At 34.5% G+C, this 19,855-nt stretch overlaps 1 protein-coding gene across 4 annotated transcripts in view; it reads right to left on the bottom strand.

Annotated features, from left to right (window-relative positions):
• cntn3a.1 (contactin 3a, tandem duplicate 1) overlaps positions 1-19,855 on the bottom strand; it is a 193,245-nt gene that overhangs the window by 96,268 nt on the left and 77,122 nt on the right. For all 4 annotated transcript variants that reach the window (XR_012399020.1, XR_012399021.1, XM_692822.10 and 1 more), the window contains exons 5-8: positions 17,894-17,989; positions 2,901-3,104; positions 2,705-2,807; positions 1,745-1,929 (exon numbers count right to left, since the gene is read on the bottom strand). Coding sequence is in view for 2 of the 4 variants with exons in the window: in XM_692822.10 (XP_697914.4) it covers positions 1,745-1,929; positions 2,705-2,807; positions 2,901-3,104; positions 17,894-17,989 (588 nt within the window). In the remaining 2 variants the exon portion in view is untranslated. The remainder of the gene's footprint in view (positions 1-1,744; positions 1,930-2,704; positions 2,808-2,900; positions 3,105-17,893; positions 17,990-19,855) is intronic.

Raw genomic sequence — 19,855 nt, 5'->3', positions numbered from 1 at the left:
TACTTGCATGTCTATCTATCTATCTATCTATCTATCTATCTATCTATCTATCTATCTATCTATCTATCTATCTATCTATCTATCTATCTATCTATCTATCTATCTATCTATCTATCCATCTATCCATCCATCCATCCATCCATCCATCTATCATCTATCTATCTATCTATCTATCTATCTATCTATCTATCTATCTATCTATCTATCTATCTATCTATCTATCTATCTATCTATCTATCTATCTAAATACCTACCTACCTACCCATCTACCCATCTACCTACCTACTTACCTACCCATCTACCCATCTACTTACCTACCTACCAACCTAATTACGTAACTACATACATACCTACCTACCTACCTACCTACCCACCTACTGTATCTACCTACCCATCTATCTACCTACCTACTTATCTATTTAACTACATACCTACAGTACCTACCAACCAAGTTAGCAACCAACCGACCGACCGACCGACCAACAAACTAACCAAAGTTTGCCAGTTTTTTGTCTATGTATATAATCATTTATGTAAAATTGAACTCTTTTCATTCTACATTTATAATAGTTCTCATTTATTACTTTAATATTTCTTTTGCACTCACTTTTACTCACCACAACCATGCACACAAAAACACAAACCACACGATCGTTGCTATAAAGAAGTGACAAAATTTAATTAGGAAGCTTGATTACATATCTAAATGTAAGGCAAGACTAAGCCAATTTATATATAGATATCTTAAAACATGTTAAAATTGGGTTCTCGTGGTTTTCATGAAGTTAATATTGAATTGCTTAGGCTTAACTTTACTTCAAACTGAACCAGATGAAAGAGAAAGGAGAGTAAATCATGTATTGCAAGCTGGACAAAGCAGCATGCTTTATAGGGATCAGTCACACTATATGAGCCCATAATTTTGACTCGGGCCATTATGTTATAAACAACAGCGACCCATATTGATTATGCCATAGCACCAATGACGGTGATAGATGGAGACTAAAGTCTATGGGAGATTATAGATTTTCACCTGCCGAATAATTGCGATGACAAATAATTACAACATACAGGGATAATCGTGAAAAACGGACATCCTGGTTATAAAACATCATGGGGTGATGAATAAAACCACACAGTAAAGATTGGTGATGAACTCAAATGTAAGCTTTCATTAAACCTTAGCAGCGCACATTGATTGGGGGTTGACCTGATTATGAAAAGTGCAGAGAATGTTGCTTTTTATATAATAAAAGTTAGCAGCTTGATCCAGTGTTTAATAAGCATTAACTAAAATAAAACTGTAATACATAGACCATAACATATGTATTACAGTGCAGCAGTTTTTCTGTCTTCCAAAGAAAATACTGTAGATGATAATAAAAAATAAAAATAAATAAAAAATAATAAATTTATCAATTAATTATTTGTTATTTCTTTGTCATTCACTGCGAAATTTACTAGCAATAAAAAAAGTTTCTACACCAAAACCTTTCCAGTGTACAGTGACAAAAATGTAACTGATTAAAATACTAAAGAAAAAATAAAGGAAAAATATTGAGTGTTTATTTAAAACAAAAATTCAAATTCAATAAAAAAGCAATACATTTACAAATGGAACATTTACAAATACATTTACAAATGTTTTTAGGCAAGAAAAAAGATAGATGATTTTTAGTTTTTTAAATCATTTCCTTAAGATAACCATACATTTATTCCAGAATTAAAATGTATTTTCCTCTACCGTAAAATGAGAGACGTCCCTTTCCTGTATTTTTGCCTCTGGAGTTTTCAGCCACACATTCATATGGTCCCGCATCTTCCTGTTGGAAATAGGGGATCTCCAGAACTCCACTGGATTTGCTAACGTCCACTTTTCTAGGAAATGGAACTCCATCTGGTCTTCTCCAGCTGATAGCAGGAACTGGGCTGAAAGCAAAAAATAAAGCAGATTATTTAATAAAATGTGTTTCCCTACAAATGGTAATCTTTAGCTTAAGCCTTTCAAGCACAAGTTTCAAATACTTCTGCTGACCCCTTATATGATTTTATTTTAAAAATGTGACCATTATTTAAATGCAATGCTTTAAAGTTTCCATGGCAGTGCATTATTTATCAAACAACATGCTGCAACCAATAGATTATGCAAAAATTGACAAAGTACTAATTATATTGGGGAATATATGATATTCAGGTTCTCCAATGTGTGTACTGAGAACATGTATTTGGCCATTTAAATGCCATGCTAGTTTCTGGTGCAGTGGAGCGAAAAGAGCTGCTGGATTTACAACATGCTAATTCATTAACTTCTTCCAAAATACATGGAAGTAAGTGGCTTTTTAACTGAGAGAAGAACATAGTAAACATTATAGTTAAACACAATTATCTTTAAATCAATTATTATCTCCATGAACATCAGTGTGTATTTTACAGACCATAAATGTTATGTTTTGTTAACAATTATGTGTGTTTGATACAGCAATTATACATTTTTCAGCAATGATAAATTTTGACTTTTGACAAGCACAAATATCTTTCTCTGGCTTAGCACAAGCTGTGAGAATGCAGATTTTAATGCAGCAGCTAATCACTTGACGCACTGAATGCTCTAATCACACTGGTGTGATCATATGCACCCTAATTAAACTAAAAACTAGACGAAAGAGTAAATAAACACCTAAAAAGTATCAAATGAAATATTTACTTTCCCAAAGCGAAGCACTCCAGTTTGACCGTCAACCCTTTGGCTACAGCCAAGACTTCAGGAAACTGGACCTCAATTTTGGGCTCATATTCTCCCATTATGCCTGAAACATATGTAAAAAAGGGTGATCATTTGAAGTTACAGCCAGTTCTTTATTATTATTTTTGTGTGAAAATGCATATGGTAGGAGTATCACCATCACTGCGGAGAATAAGAGGTGTAGGAGGTCCTTGCACTCTGTTTTGGGTCACAGTGTTAGTCACGACACAGGTGTAGTTTCCTACATCCGATGGCTCCACTTTAGCAATGTACAGGTTGCCTGTTTTCTGTGACACAAAGCGCCGCGTGTCCTGCTCGACGAATGAGGGATATTCGTTGAAGATCCAGGAAAAGGTCAACTCTGTAGGAGACAAGAAGTGTAATAAGCTATACTGAACCGCATCTCTTTGGAGTATACAAAAACTGTAATAGAAGTGAATATTTTTTTAGAGGCCAAAGATGTAAGCAAACAGAAGACACAGAAGAGTTTACTTTCAAACAGATGAAAAGTTAATAACCTACATAAAAACAATATTGATGATTGCATGTTTATGTGCCCCAAGACCAATATGTAACTATTTTTTGTTTTAATTCAGTATTTAAAGATCCCATGAAATTAAAATGAAGGTTTTTTTAGATGTTAGTATCAGTATTGTTAGTTTTTAAGATATCTATAAGCTAGTGTGCTTCGTGATAAAATTTGTGCTTAGAAGATAGAAAACTGATATAAACATGTAAAGCTTGTAGTTTACAACTTCCGCCATAACAAGATCAAGGTTTTTTGTCATGTCACCTCATTCTTCAGTTTCTCAGTAAACCATAACCGATCAAATGCTCAAATGCTCATTCTCATTTGCTGTTCATTTGATGCGCTTGAGCTCAACAACTCCATCCTGATCTCACAAGGAAATGTAACTATTTTATGTTTTGTCAATTTAGTGGCTAATTCACACAAATTCATATGAGTTTAATTGCACAAAAGTGTAAAATTTTAAAAAGGATGCGTAACACACAACCTTGCCGCAAAACCAAACCATCATTGGTGGATAAGCAAAATATAGTAAATTTTACAAATTAAATTGTATGTATTTATTCGAATTTGTCACACAAAAAAAACAAAAAACCAAAAAAAAAAAAAACCAAAGGTGAATCAAATTGCAAGTGTTTTATTGACCAAAGGCTATGAATCAAAAAGATGCAAAAATAGTCCAAAACAAATAACAAACGGTCCGTTCCAAAGCAGGGCGTGGGAATAAAGTTCAGCATGAAACAATAACAAACTGAAAACAAAGCAAGGGATTGCTGCTCAACTATAGGAACAGCTGAATTAAGCACATTTTAAGCTGCTGATCAGGGGTGCAAATCCCATACAACCACGTAACTCACGGCTTAACTATCATAGTCCGATGCATCGTTTGGGAAAAGAACTATGTAGTGACGAGTGTTTCCCAAAATGCATAGTTTCTCTGTCGCAGCTCCATGTTAGTTATAACGTAAAACGCCCATAATGATGCTCTAAACAAGGCGGAGGAACTTCTTTACAGAAGAACCCCATTTCTTTGGGCCAATTATATTGTTTTACACAACCACGCATAAAAAAAAAATCCAATATTAGTTCAGGTAAAAACATGCACTCGCTTTCCATATTAACCGGATTATGTAAATGCCACATAAAGAGCCTGTGTTTCCTTTACAAATATTATTGAGAATATGACATATCCTCTTCTAAAACAAATCACTTACAAAAGTTAACACGTATTCTAATATCATATATAAATCATATGAATAAATAAATAATGAGGCTATTTATTATACAATGATTTTAATATTTATTATACATTAGGAAATAAAAAATCCTAATTTAATAATAATATTAATAATACTAATGATGATCATGAGAATGATGATAATTATAATTATTTTTATTATTATGTATTAAACAATAAAAAATAATAATTTAATAATAATATTATTGATGATGATTCTTTTTCTTCTTCTTCTTCTTCTTATTATTATTATTATTATTATTATTATTATTATTATTATTATTAATTAGGGTATTGTTTATTTATTTTTTTTTTTTTTTTAGAAAAGTCTACTTTTACAATTTGACACAAGTAAACCACAGTAGAAAGTTCTAACCAGCAGGCCCATGTCATATACATTACAGCTACTTAATAAATAACCCACTACAAATTAAAGGACTTAACTTATGCTTTTTGGTTTTTCAAGCTTTAGAGACGTAACATAAATTCTGCTTTTGAATAATAGGTTACCTATCGCTTTCGCTTGAGGCTGTGTTAAAAATTACATCAATGTTTTCAAAGTGTATTGCAAAGGGAGCACAATTGTAAACATAAAGATCGCTAAAACTGAACTGTAAAAATAGTTTGAAAGCAAATTAGACCTAAGGGAGATGACCTTAATGTTTTTTTTTTATTTTTAGTAATTCCAACTTTGAATTTTAGAATGAATAGGGCATAGGGGGGATAGCTGGAAATAGAACACAGCCAGGAACTATGTTTCTAACGACAGCTTCAGAGCTGTAGATGCGAGTGCAATTAGAGCAACGGATTTGGGAAACAGCAAATCAACAAACTATGCTTGTAACCTTAGTTGTTTGTAAGCTTTAGTTGGCTAAAGATGGTTTTGGGAAACGCACCCCAGAATAGCTGATCAGTGTTAGGTAATGACCCCACATGATCGCAACACAGATACACAACACAAAGCACATGGAGTAAAGAAAAACATATCCACGTAACAACATTTCATGAGTTCACACTTACAGATATTTGAGTAAAAAGAATATCCGTATTTCGCATGCTGTCCCGGGAGAGGGCTCTGAGCTTGGAAAGACACCCTTACTCATGTTATTCCCCTTATCAGAATAGAAAGAGATAGGGTCCGAGCGCAGTGTCTAGCCTGGCTCCAAAACGCTCTACCCTAAGATTTAAGTAGGTATTGGGTTTAAAAGTGTGGAGTTAGGGTGGTAGAGGGATACTAAAGTCAAGAGACAACGGAGGTATTACGTGTTTGTTATAGGAGTATGGTCTTGAGCTGATTGGGTAATAGAATGATTGTCTGTGGTAAATTAGCCTTGTCAAAGACTGATCGGCTCCTCCCGAAATTTGTTTATAAAACATCACAAAACACTACTGAAAGAGCGCGGAGGAGCAAGAAAGAAAGAGGGAGGAGCTACATTATGTCCCACCCTCTTTTTGTGTTTCAGTTGAGATTACGTCAAACAGAATAAAATTGCATATTTAAAAAGCACTTTATGGGACATTGACAAAATTATATCAGTAGCCCTGAACTGATTTTACAATTATTTATAACTATTCTGTCAATGCAGCTATTTCGCTTTCCTTTACATTTAATCTGATTACTATAATAAAGCATGTATAACAGCAGTAACACTAATGCTGGGTTCCCATCAAATGCAGAGCACCACGTCACTTGCTCTAGTTTACTCACTGTATGTTTTTGATCTCACAAGGGAATTATTTTCACTTACATGGAAGATGTGATTGAGGTACATTCTTCAGAATCGTGGCAAACACAGCAAACATACCGCATCATTTGCAATTTGCATCATTCTACTCATCTGCATTTCTATGGTTCTGCATGCAGAAATGGGTAGGTCTGTCGTACTATGACACCCAAATCATGCAAGCACACGCACTTCTAATGTTATTACTTTTGGGCCAGTAGGGGCCTTCTGCTCCTACTAGTAGTTTTTACATTACTGTGACAGTTGGGTTTAGGGTTGGGGTAGACCTTAATAAAATATATTCATTCATTCATACATTCATTTTCTTTTCGGCTTAGTCCCTTTATTAATCCCTTTAGCCTTTTAAACCTACTAGTAGGTGCAGAAAGCCCCTACTGGTCCATATCTATCAGCTGACAACCACTGATACCACCCATTGAATCGAGTGATAACATTCGAGATGGCTGGCAAGCATGATTTCAGGTGACATAATTGCTAGTCTAGTAACTGTGGAAGCAGATTTCATCTTAATAGTGATTCAACCACTGGTATCATTTTACATACATTACTTTAAAGTTACGTAAATGCAGTGGTGCTGCTTTAATAGACACACACATCTCTGGAAAAGTCCACTTTGAAAAATTATAAACAGACAGCAAATATATTACTGCAGCAATGACAAGTGGCATAATATTTATTTATAGTGCATTGTCTGAAGATTTATGCAGAGGTATTTCATACTGTGATCTCTCGTGAAGATAGTAATTAATTCCCACAGAGCTGTATGTTTATGCTTGCTGGCAAAATAAAAAAAAAGTTATTAAAAAAATTTAGGGAGTTTTTAAAAGAGTGAATCTTGTTCAAAGTTACATACAATGGTTGTGCTAGTTCATCTGACTAATGCTGAGTATAGATAGCAGAGAGAGAATGTTACAGCCTTGAATTAGTGCATAGGCTTGTTTACATGCACTCATTCAAGGCTGTTTTAATTTAATTACTGTAAAGTTACGTCTTTGGGCAAGACTTGTTACAGTATGTCACTCTGCCAAGCTTTAGCTACATAAAAAAAAATAATAATAATGCAACACACCAATGGTACATTAAGATTTTATGTTATAGTCTGTTTGAAATAAAAATAATTTAGGGGGTAATATGTTAGTGTGCTGTAATACAATGACAAAATTATAATAATTCATCCATTTTGGAATGAACCGCCAACTCATCCAGCATATGCTCCACGCAGCAAATGCCCTTTCAGCTGCAACCCATCTTTGAGAAACATCCATACACACTCGTTCACACTCATACACTACAGAAAATTTAGCCTACCCAATTCACCTGTACCGCATGTCTTTGGACTGTTCGGAAAACAAGAGCACCCGGAGGAAACCCCAACGAACGTGGGGAGAACATGCAAACTCCACACAGAATCGCCAACTGACCCAGCCAAGGCTCGAACCAACGACCTTCTTGCTGTGAGGCAACAGCACTAACTACTGAGCCACAGCTTTAACAAAATTATATATATATATATATATATAAAAAAAAAAAAAAAAAAAAATATATATATATATATATATATATATATATATATATATATATATATATATATATATATATATATATATATATATATATATATATCTCACTTCCACCAATACGGATTAATGACTCTACACTTCAGCTTCTCATCAGATTGTCTGTCCAATCAAATGATCTCTAGAATCTGGAGCATCCCGCCCCTATACACTGTAAATAGAAGTTAAAAATGTGGCTAGAAATGTTTACTTGTTCACACAATTACTATTTTTATGGTAAATGGGAAGTGTTTGACTTAGCATTAGGATAGAGCAGATTGTATGTTTATGTCAACAAATACGACAAAAAAGACCACTAAAGGGACCTATTAAATTTTACAAAGTAGGCTATATTTTAAAGAATTATGGTAGAGGTTATGAAGAGAAAATAGTCAGACTCAGCATTACCATGAGACTGTGACTGTCATAAGCTGACAAATATTTTAACAAGTTCAGTGGCACTGGTCAAGCTTTGCCTGATACGCAATATGTTATTGGCTATTAAAAAGAAGAGGGGCTGCTTAATATGTTTCACCCCTGTCTTCATGTTTCAGTTGAAATTACTTAAACACCTGCAATAATGTTACATGTATCAAGGCAGTTAAAGGAACCTTCAATTAAAGTGTTCTAATTAAAATGGCAAGTTGTTTCACCGGTGAACATGATAGGTTGTTTCTTCTCAGGCACTGAGCTGGAATGGCCTGTTCACAATTCGTAACAATACATTTACTGGAAAATATGATATTCAAATGATGGGAAATTTCAAAAAGCCAAAAATTTCAAAAAGCCAAATTTTGTAGCCAGAAATTAGCCACAATGGCTACATTTACATACACCCAAATAACCCAGTTGTAATGGGATTGGCAGTCCAATCAGATTCAAAAATGATTTGGTTCAAACATATTAATCTATCCAATTGAGCTTGATCCATCGAAATCGTTTTTATCTAACTACTTTCTCAATCACATTCAGAATACTCTGGGGTGCATCTGCCTATACACATATTTTGATAAATGCATAATTGCTTGTATAATTTGTATATTTTATTTAGGCTAATTAATAAAAATAAATAATAATAATTGAGCACTTTATTTTAGACATGTGCTGTAACCTAAACATAAGTTTAAGTTATATAAATAATATTTATTTATTCATTTTCTTTTCAGCTTAGTCCCTTTATTAATCAGGGGTTTACCACAGCGTAATGAACTGCCAACTTATCCAGCATATGTTTTATGCAGCGGATGCCCTTTCAACTGCAACCCAACACTGGGAAACACCCATGCACACTCATTCACACACATACACTACGGCCAATTTAGCTCATTAAATTCCCCTAAAGTGCATGTCTTTGGACTGTGGGAGAAACTGGAGCACCCGGAGGAAAGCCACAGGATCACAGGGAGATCATGCAAGCTCCTCACAGAAATACTATTTCTAATACACCCTGACAAAGCTTGAACCTGAAACCTTTTTTGCTGTAAGGCGATTGTGCTACTCACTGTGCCACTGTGACGCCCCATTTTTTACAATACACTTAATGGTATAAAAAAAAAAAAAAAAAAAAAAAATATATATATATATATATATATATATATATATATATATATATATATATATATATATATATATATATATATACATATATATATATATATATATATATATATATATATATATATATATATATATATATATATATATATATATATATATATATATATATATATACTCTGAGCTTAAATTTATGCTAACATGCGAAAGTTTTAATTAGGATGTTTATAAAACACTTTCTTTATTTTTAATTTCAAAAATGAATCCTCATTGCACTTAAGTTTACAATGATAATAAAGCTTGAAAACAAGTTTTTAATTATTATCAAAGGACTTTTTATTGCTTTCCTCCATTATTTTACTTCAAATATACATAAAGTACAGTATATTTACTAGCTTGTTCGTTTGCATCCCGTCCATTTGTGCAGTCTAAAACTGCTGTTACACATTAAAACTAAGTCTTAATCTCTTAGTACCGCAGTGCAACACGCAGTAGTATTGTACATAGGTGACATTTCATACCTGTTTAAACAGATATTTGAAACTGTTCAATTTTAGGGAACATATAAATAGATTCAATATAAACAGATTCAATTCAAACGGACTGATGAAACTGGTAAATGTAAACATAGCCAAGTGGTTCAAGTAATCATATCATAAAGAATTGAGCATCTTTCCTTTTTGTTAGTTTAAATTGAAGCACAAACAAACAAACAAACAAACAAACAAACAAACAAACAAACAAACAAACAAACAAACATTTGTCAAAAAGTCCATTAATGCAAAAAAGTCTGAACTTTTCTGAAAAGATATCAGGTTATTTATTTATTTATTTATTTTTTGTCCTGATGGATCAAAGCAATTGTAAAACAAGTCATTTCAGCCTCTGGTAAGTTTTAAAAGGTCTGGCTCCATTAAAGCAATAAGGCCTAATGTGTTCAGCCCAACACTAAACACAGTAATCAGGACAGCAGGGGGACAGACGAACACAGCACTAATGCAGCACAGCTGGACAAACTACTTTTCATCTCAGGCAAAGCTTTTTGACGAGAAGTGACAGAATCAAGCACAGACCACATTTATGCTTAAACACCAAAAACAAGCCGTATACATTACTCTACATTTGACAGCTTAAACACATTTACTTACAGGAGACAAACAACTGCAAACAAACAGTGGTGAAAACATTCTATACATCAATGTAATAACTAGAGCTCACCTAAAAGTGTTCAGATGTTTCCGAAATCAACACGCGTTGCTATTAAAATGTTGAAAAATTGATTGACAGCATAAAAAGTCTTACAATCAATCCCTTCTTGACCTTTTTAAGTGTGTTCACTGTGAGTTAGCAGCAAGAGCAAAAAGCTTGCATTGCATAATGTCTAACTTTTGCGCTGTAGTGCACCACTTAAGGGCAAATAAATCATAGAGCACAGAAAAGGAGGAAATATATGTTTATGATGTTATTTGGGCAGTGTGGGTTGAAAAGCCTTTATGTGGTGAACTAATTACAGTGGACTATAATTGCTGGTTGGAGTGGGGCAGTTAACAGGAACAAATGGTATAGCCTAATCACACTTTGTTGGCAGGGGATATACAATAACTTTGAATGGACTGAACACTCACATGAGAGTTTAAAGAATATATTGTAAACCACACTTTGAATAATAAATGATGTAAAATGATGTATTATTTCTATAATTATAATTATATGTGACCATGTACCACAAACATAAGTCATAAGTGAGATATATTATGTAATATATGTAATAAATAAGCTTTCCAGTGATGTGTATTTTGTTAGGATAGGACAATATTCACAACTATTTGAAAATTTGTAATCTGAAAGTTAAAACAATTTGATATTGATAAAATCGCCTTTAAAGTTCCTTATATTAAGCCCTTAGCAATGCAATGCACTGATCAAAAGTAAGTTTTGATTTATTTAATGAACAAAATGTTCATTATGTTCATTTATGCAACATGATCTTTACTGTTGCGAATGATAGACGAGCAAATGGGTAGTAATCAGGGCTTGACATTGACTTTTTTGATCACCAGCCACTGTGGCTAGTACATTTCTAACATTACTAGCCACTTGCCATTTTCACTAGCCACAATTTTGTTGCTTAGAAAATATATTTTGTATTAATAAATGTGACTTTGAGATGCTAAGATGACTTGATTTAGATGTTGTGTTGTCCACATGCCTCCTCATTTATTTCACTGTTTGTGTTTGTTGTGTGTGAGCTTGCTCACTGTGCATCAGCAAATGGGTTGTGTTGTATTTCAAATGGTTATTTCACTTTTATTATTTTCATATTACTTTTTTTAGGGTTCAAAATTAAGGGTTTACCAATTTTGACCATACCAAAAAGAAATAATTATTTATTAGCCACAAACTGTAAATGTGACAAAACAAGCAAATATATAGCTGTATACATGCACTTTCTATTCGACAAAACTTTTCTTTTTTTTTTATTGACATTTAAAAAGATTTATTGCCATGTATCTAAAATATGTACAGTAATCTGTCCTGGATAAAGGTCCCAGATCAGCAGTTACTACACATAAATGGGAAGTTAATCTCATATTAAAGCAATGTTATTGCAAAGCATGATAATTAAACTATATTAACAAAATAACTGTAAGCAAAAGAAAGCAGGTAAAACATATCACGAGTGATAATGAAAGGATGATCACGTGCCTGAGAATAATTAAAACGAAAGCAGTGACTGCTGCTGCTTACAAAAGGTTTGCTGTTTACATGAGCATTGCTTTTTGTCTAGTCTATTTCAAAGAGAACCAAGTAATCATCCTCTCATGAGGTATTCACCTGCTTTTGCTCGAGCGAACAGTTATTTTTGTCAGTTGTGCTGATCTCGATTCTAAGATCACATTTGCATGCATATTAGGCCATCCGTATTGTCGAACCCTGCTTTAAGAAAACTACAATGTAAAAATTATTTCCAACCTGCCAAAGTGGCTAGTGGGAGCGGCTGTCTAACCCGCCAAAGCTGAAATCTACCCGCATTTAGCGGGTTGGCGGGTGTTAATGTAAAGCCCTGGTAGTAATGCAGCTTTGTTTTAAAATGGTCAGGCAGGCATGAGTCGAAAATGAGCATATACACTGTAGTAAAGAATCCTAGAGTGTAATACAAATACAGGCAAAAGTTTAGGGCAGGGGGGAAAGAATAGAAAAAAAGAAAGAAACAATAGAAAAAAAGAAACAAAACACTTTGAATTGAATGCAATAGCTAGGCAATACTCATCAATGCATGTGTAAAACTAAAGCTATGGTCACAGTAAACTTTTCTCCCTATAGACTTCCATTCATATCCATGCTAATGGGATAGACTTGTGCGGCAAGTTTCGCAGTTCGCTGCACTAGAAAGTTAAAGCTTGATAAACACTGACCTGCGAAATCGCATCACGTGGCTGCGTAAGACCAATCCAAGATCAAAACATGACCTTTCTAAGAAATTCAGATTAGTTATTGTCTTCATCTGCTCAACAGAAAGGGCTGATTTCGGCATTAGAAATTAAAGCAATGTTCACCGATGGCGAGAAGAACAGCGCGGTTATAGTCTGTATACGTGGTATCACAGGTAATCCGTAATAGACACAGTGGAGACCTCACAAGTTACCTCACAAACAGGCCAACGCAGCGGGTCAAATGTCCAAAGTGAGAGAGAGGTAAATATGGAGTTTTACAGCATTTCTCTGTAGTAGTAAAACGGAGCCGTAGTAGCCGTAGTAGCCGTAGTAGCAGCTCGTGAGCTGTGAAGAGCGTTATTTACTCGCCCCTGCCTCCTTCGCCGTAGTATTGCGACATTGCACATAGTAGATAAATGACATAATTACGTAACAACCGGTTATGATCTAATACTGAACCGATATCAATAATTTTGACACCCCTAGTAACGAGTAATGATGCAGCACATAAAAAATCTATCAGAGTAAAAGTATTAAACTCATCAAAAATATTTACTGAAGTAAAAGCGGACGTATCTAAACAATACTCCAGTAAAGTACAGATACAGCCTTTTAGTACTTAATTACAGTAGTGAAGTAGGTCTACTTCGTTACTATACATCTCTGGCCATGTCATGATAATAAAGGTTTCATGACAGTCTTTTGAACATCCCCCTTAAAGTAACGTATTACCCTGTTGTCACAGGGTAGCCACAGCGGAATGAACCACCAACTATACATACAGTATGTTTTACGCAGCGGATGCCCTTCCAGCCGCAACTCAGTAGGAAACACCCACCTTCACACACACACTCATACACTATGGCCAATTTAGTTGATTCAATTCACCTACATTGCATTTCTTTGGAATGTGGGGTAAACCAGAGCACCCAGTGAAACCCACATGAACACGGGAAGAACAACATGCAAACTCCACACTGAAACGCTGACTGGCCAAGCCGGGACTCGAACCAGTGACCTTCTTGCTGTGAGGTGGCACTGCCAACTACTGAGCCACCATGCAGCCCTATTACCTCGTTGTATATTACCTTTCAGTGAATGTCACAGTATACTTTCTCCTGTCAAAGTTTTAGAATAATCCAAAAATGCTTTTAAAATTCTTTTATAATTTTTGGGACTTGTGGAGCTGTTCATCGATGGATTTGCTCTTTAGTGTTTGGACTTTCAGCAGTGAAAATAAACCACACTGAGATCAACTAAACTTCTGAAACTAAACTAAAATAAACTTTGAAAACTGGATTGACAGTTTCAATTTACTAGAACTTCTATGTTCAGCTGTTTGACACAATCCACATTGTAAAAACCTTATAGAAATAAAAAATTATTTGAGTTTAAAAAGAAAATGTTTTTAGCATTGTGTGTTTTGCACCATCACTTTGGTGTAGGTATTAGCATTTATTTGGGAATGCAACAGGCAGCAGACACATTTTTTACATAATTTCCTACATTACTGACAGCTGATTGCATCATTTCACTAGAATTGTAATGAGGCACTTGTATAAAGTGCCTTTCACAGAAACAACACCTCAGAGATGAAGCAGTTTAACATTTTGCAAATATGATATTGATTTTACACAAACAGTTTAATAAGTTAACATTATGCAGCTTACTGCGCATTCATGCCACCACTGGAGAGAGCATCAAAATTTGCTCCTGCCACCACAACAATGCGTTCACATCACCGCAAATGTCACAGACTCGGTCAAAGTCATTCCCCTCGCTTGTCAGCAGAGGTCATCATCCCCAGACTATTGACATTACATCATCCACTTTACTGATTAGCACTCACACCTGCAGCACATCTCCCAATCACCTGGCACACGCTTATAAGCAGCACAAACACCCAGTCTCATTGCGAAGTCTTGTTCTGCCCTGGCTAACACTACTGAGCATTTCTCATCTGTGCCTGCTTTCCCGTTGCTTACCTTACCTTACCTTGCCTTGATTACCAACCTTGTCCTGCCTGCCGCCTGCCTTGTACCTCAGCCTGAATCCCGACACTGATCCAGGCAGCCTGCCCTGAACTCTAACCTGCACACTGACTTTGATATTCGCCGCCTGCCTTTGACCCATGCCTGCATACTCCTCCTGTGTTTACCAGCCACCAGCCCTTCGACCTTATACTACGGTGTTTGATGCGAGTTCGCACACGCACGACATCTGTGTGCTTGTTTTTAATAAACTGTGTTTAATAAATATACTGCAAATGGATCCCTCTGTGTCAGCCACTTTGTTACAGCAAACATATGAGCTAACATGTTTATATGCAATCTAAAGACAACAAAAAGATGCCTTTAGTGTGTTAAGACTTGTTTAAGTAATGTTTACTAGCCTTGATTTTAAAGTAAGCATCACAGCAAAACTGACAATGTTCATTTTGCTAGCACACACTGTTAGTTTTAGGGAGAAAAATTAATCTGTGTAAATTAATTCAGTGAAAAAGCCTTTTATTTTTTATAATATTGGTCAATCCAAATTTGTAATTTTGCTTTTGCTTTGGAACAGCCGTCTTCTCTGATGATGTCAGTTTGACAGTTTGCTGGAAATATGCTTAAACACAGCCTTCCAACCTATAAATGTGCTGAAAGTGAAAGATTAAGGGCTTTATTTTAACAATCTAGGCGCCAAATCTAAAGTGCATGGTGCAAAAGCCTTAAGGTCTTGTCCAAGTTCACTTTTGCTATTTTAAGGATGGAAAAATACGCCTGCACCCCGGCAGAGGGTCTGACAGTGTTGTGCTTATTTTCTTAATGAGCTATGGGCATGATTTGAGCATACTGTGCATTAAACCAATCAAAGACTCATCTCCTATTCCCTTTAAGAGTCAGTTGCATTGCGCCATGGCAAATTTGCTGTTTACATGACAGACTTCGTTAGTAGAAAAGCTGAATGTTTCACTAGCGAAAAAACAGTTAAACAGACCACCTGTGTGAGGATAAAGAACGAGCCTCCTCCATTCTGCCTTTTTACTTTCTCTTTACTTTACTTTTACTTTTTACTTTACTCCTTTACTTTCATGGTTAAGGAAAGTGTTGTACGCACTCCACTGAAGACATCCATAAGCCTACGTAATTAACTTTGTTTGTTAAGCACAAAGATTTGTTCCAAAACTATTTTTAAATTTAGTTCTAATTTCCAGCAAACGAATAAATTAACAACATTAACGAAGTGTGGTAAAAAAAAAAAAAAAGTTATATCCAAAGACACATACTATTCCAATGCCCCATAGGGCAAAGCACAAATTTTTAAAATATTTTAATCCTTTAATTTTTTTTCATATGTGATATTTGTGTATTGCTGTACATGTGTAATCGTTTGTACCTGCATAGGTGCATAACTAACATGCTCTGTGCTGGACTTTAGACCAGCTTTTAGTTGGTCAATGGCGTAGTCTATTTCAGTTCCTCAAAATAGCAACATGCCAACAATGCACTTTAACAGACCTTTTTAGACCAGCATACCCTTAAGTCCACAAAAAATTACAGTTGCACTGGTCTGAAAATAGCAACCAAATCACGCCATACATGTCTTGTGCCTTGTTGCGCCAGGTGTATGATAGGGCCCAAAAGGTTGAGCGCAAAAATACAATTTTGACTGATTTGAAATGAGCTCCAAACTCCATATTCAGTTTCAAGTGGAAATATGTCATCATACTGAAATTACAGTCTTAAGCAACTACTGGTTTACGCATTAACATTAACTTATTTGCAGAACTACATAACAAATTTGAGAACTAATGTGATTGGAACCAACATTTACAAGGCTATGTTTTTTAAAACGGTGGTCTAGTACCGTTTCAACTCTCTTTGGGTCACATACAAAATGACTTTGATGGGCTTGTCAATGATGGTGTGAGTGTATGATTACATTTTAGGCACAATACAATCTGTTTTGGGTCAGTTTCATAAACGAATATTTTTACAACCAAAGTCACAATGGAACTTCTAGTTATTTCTAAGCAAACACATTCACATCAAAAAAAGTGACCCAATGATTCATTCATGAAGCCAGTTACTTCCATGATAAATCAACCATTGGAAATTAATCAATTAAATGATTCAGTGACAAAGACAGTAAGTTGCTGTCACTTACTAGCAAGTTTAGATCATTTTGTTAAACGTTATTTCACATATTTTAATATTGGACTTTTTTTATATTGAAAGTAAAAGTTTTAAGCTGGTAAATGCAAACGTGACATAAATATAACACATTTACAGTTAAGTAAATATTTAAATAGATTCTGGAAATAAACTTGTGGACAAGCTGTTCATTAACATGCTATTACATAGCTATTTACAAAACGAAATAATAAGTTGTGTGATACACTGGACACAAAAATTACATGACAGTACATCTATATAGAGCATCCAAGTGCATCCATTCAGTCATTCATAAATAAATTTAGGACTGAAGAATCACACAGCTCATGTATTCCAGTTTAATATACTGTATTTACACATAAATGCACTGTTTAAAAAATCCATACATGATCAGTTATCTGTATTTTGTGATTCATGTCTAATGTTTTATTTTTTATTTTTTTGTTTATGATTTTGAATTGCATTATGGGGCCTTGATCTTTCTTCCAACAAATTTTAACATTGAAAAGTTAGGGCTGGCATTGTACATTGCCACTGTACTGTACATTGCACTGTACAAAAACCTTGTAATAAACTGCTAGTGTATTTTTTTTTTTTTTTTGCTATTTTTCAGACTTATTTCTCTCTATATTATTTCTTAAACAATATATTATTTTAAACTACTAACATTTGAATTAAAAGTCACATTGTTAAACCGTAAAGTTGAGTTTTCAACATCAAAAGTTGACAGCAGAGTTCAAGGTTCCAATGTGCACTTCACAATGGTTAATAGAAAAAAAAGCTGAATAAAAAGTGAAAAGCTGAAAATAAAGTGAATCACAAAATACTGAAACTGTTAATTAACAGATGTTTTTACAGAGTATATTTATCTATCCTGTTTTCCGAATATCCACTAAGAAATCAGTCAGCCAGTAATAGACAATAAAGCACCTCACCTCCCATATAAGCTGGTGGGCCACAGAGAAGAACCACCCCCTGACCCTCTCTGACACGCACTGGACTCCTCATCTGGGTTTTAAACTCCTCCAGATCTATCAGAAAAAAATGACAGACAGAAAATACAGAAATAAGTAAAAGTAAATATGTATAAGAATTTAGTTTTTAAAAAGTGTCACAAACCCCCCCATTTCTGCAGTGGACTGTCCTCAACACAATTTTGAAAAGTGCAGCCAGCACAAGTCACACGAACTAAAAAAAGATGTAATGAAGAAGAAAAAGAAGAGGATGATTAAAAAAGACAAAAAAGAAGACAAATCAAAAACTATTTATTTTATGTTGAGATTTTTTTATTTATTTTCCTTTTATTTTTCATTAATTTATCTTTAAAATCTTTCTTAATTTTTTGGCACAAAGTTGATTTTAGCTTTTTAAAACAACCCAGGCGGATTCTAATTACATACCCTTATATACATTTCTGGAGAGCGCCAAATACATCCCAGGAACTACCTTTTTTTTTTTTTAGCAAATTCGACAGAGGCCACTGTGTACACTTTTTGATATATTAAATTTCTCCAGTGAGTGCAATTTGTGCCTGCTGTTCTCGTTTAAATCCATCAGAGGCTGCTATTTACTGACTGACCGACTGACCATGATATCCCTACCCACCCCCTTCCCGAAACTCAACCTATAATGTTTAAAAAAAAATACCTGAAAAAGAAAAAAACTCTTGCAGAAGTCTGATTTTTACAACATTTTCGGATTTTACCATGTTCTCACCCTGTTATTCACTTGTTTGTTTTATTTTTTTGCTTTTGTTTTTGTCTTATATGCTTTCTGGAACCATACCTCCCAAACTGCATAAAACCTCTGATTTGTTTGTGCTGTAAGTATTATATTGTAAAATAGACAATCATAAAGTTGTAGAATAAATATTAAATAAAAATAAATAAATAAATAAAAACTTTATACTTTATTAGAATTGCTTTTTAATCTCTAGTCTGATTTGAATTAATGGAAAGATCCGACTGTAAAGAGACTGGTTTTGTGGTCCAGGGTCACAAATGTGGATATGCAAACTGCCCAAATGAAGCATCCAAAAATAAATGATTAATTATAAATAAATAATAAATGATCAATAAATTATTAAAGCATTCACAAAAATGAATCAAAAGGAAAAAAAAAAAAACCCAGTCAGTAAAATAAACAGCATACTTTGATTTGTGAGTAACTGCTTCATTCAGTGAAAGAGAACACAGAGAGCGCTGAAGATGATGGAGGTTGTGTGTGCTTCACCTGTGTTGAATTCAGTGAGGGGGTTGTGTCTAGAGAACGGCGAATTCAAACAGAATATGCATGAACAACACATCCGCTGGAAACACAACAATCCCCACACGCCTTCACGACACCATCCACAAACTAGGGGTTTGATCAGGCTTTAAAGAGTGTCTCTGTTACTTTTTATGCTAAGTTGCACTGAAGTACCCACATCAGGAAAAGTTTCCTTTCAGAATGTTCCGTCAACAAATTTTTCAGTTCACATAATATCTCATTACAGAGTCCTTACAAGACGTTTTTGGGAGGCCAAAATAAATAAAGCGACAGCTCTCTGCTATACATATGCAATAAAATCATTTGCTCGTTGGGATACCGTACATATAAAGCACTCATCAAGAAAAAGACACACTTCACTGCCTCTAATTGGCTTCTTGGTTATCAACTATACGCTGTGTTCTGTTCATTGCTTTCGGCAAAGTAAACACCATAAGCCCTTGTGAAGCTGCAGAGATTGAATGCAGTATTGTATTGAAAGTAATGAATTGGTGACCTGTAAAAAAACAGGGTAAAGGAAACTGCGTTTTTTTTTTTTTTTTTTTTTTTTGCATCTCCGTTATAATGTAAGAATGAACTGAGAAAACCAAGAGGTTAAACACGCCATAATAATATTACTTTAACATTTC

The sequence above is a fragment of the Danio rerio genome, chromosome 23 (assembly GCF_049306965.1).
Source record: "Danio rerio strain Tuebingen ecotype United States chromosome 23, GRCz12tu, whole genome shotgun sequence".
NCBI classification, from domain to species: Eukaryota; Metazoa; Chordata; class Actinopteri; order Cypriniformes; family Danionidae; genus Danio; species Danio rerio.
The sequence above is the reverse complement of the archived record's forward strand: the minus strand, read 5'-3'. Positions and strand labels throughout refer to the sequence as shown.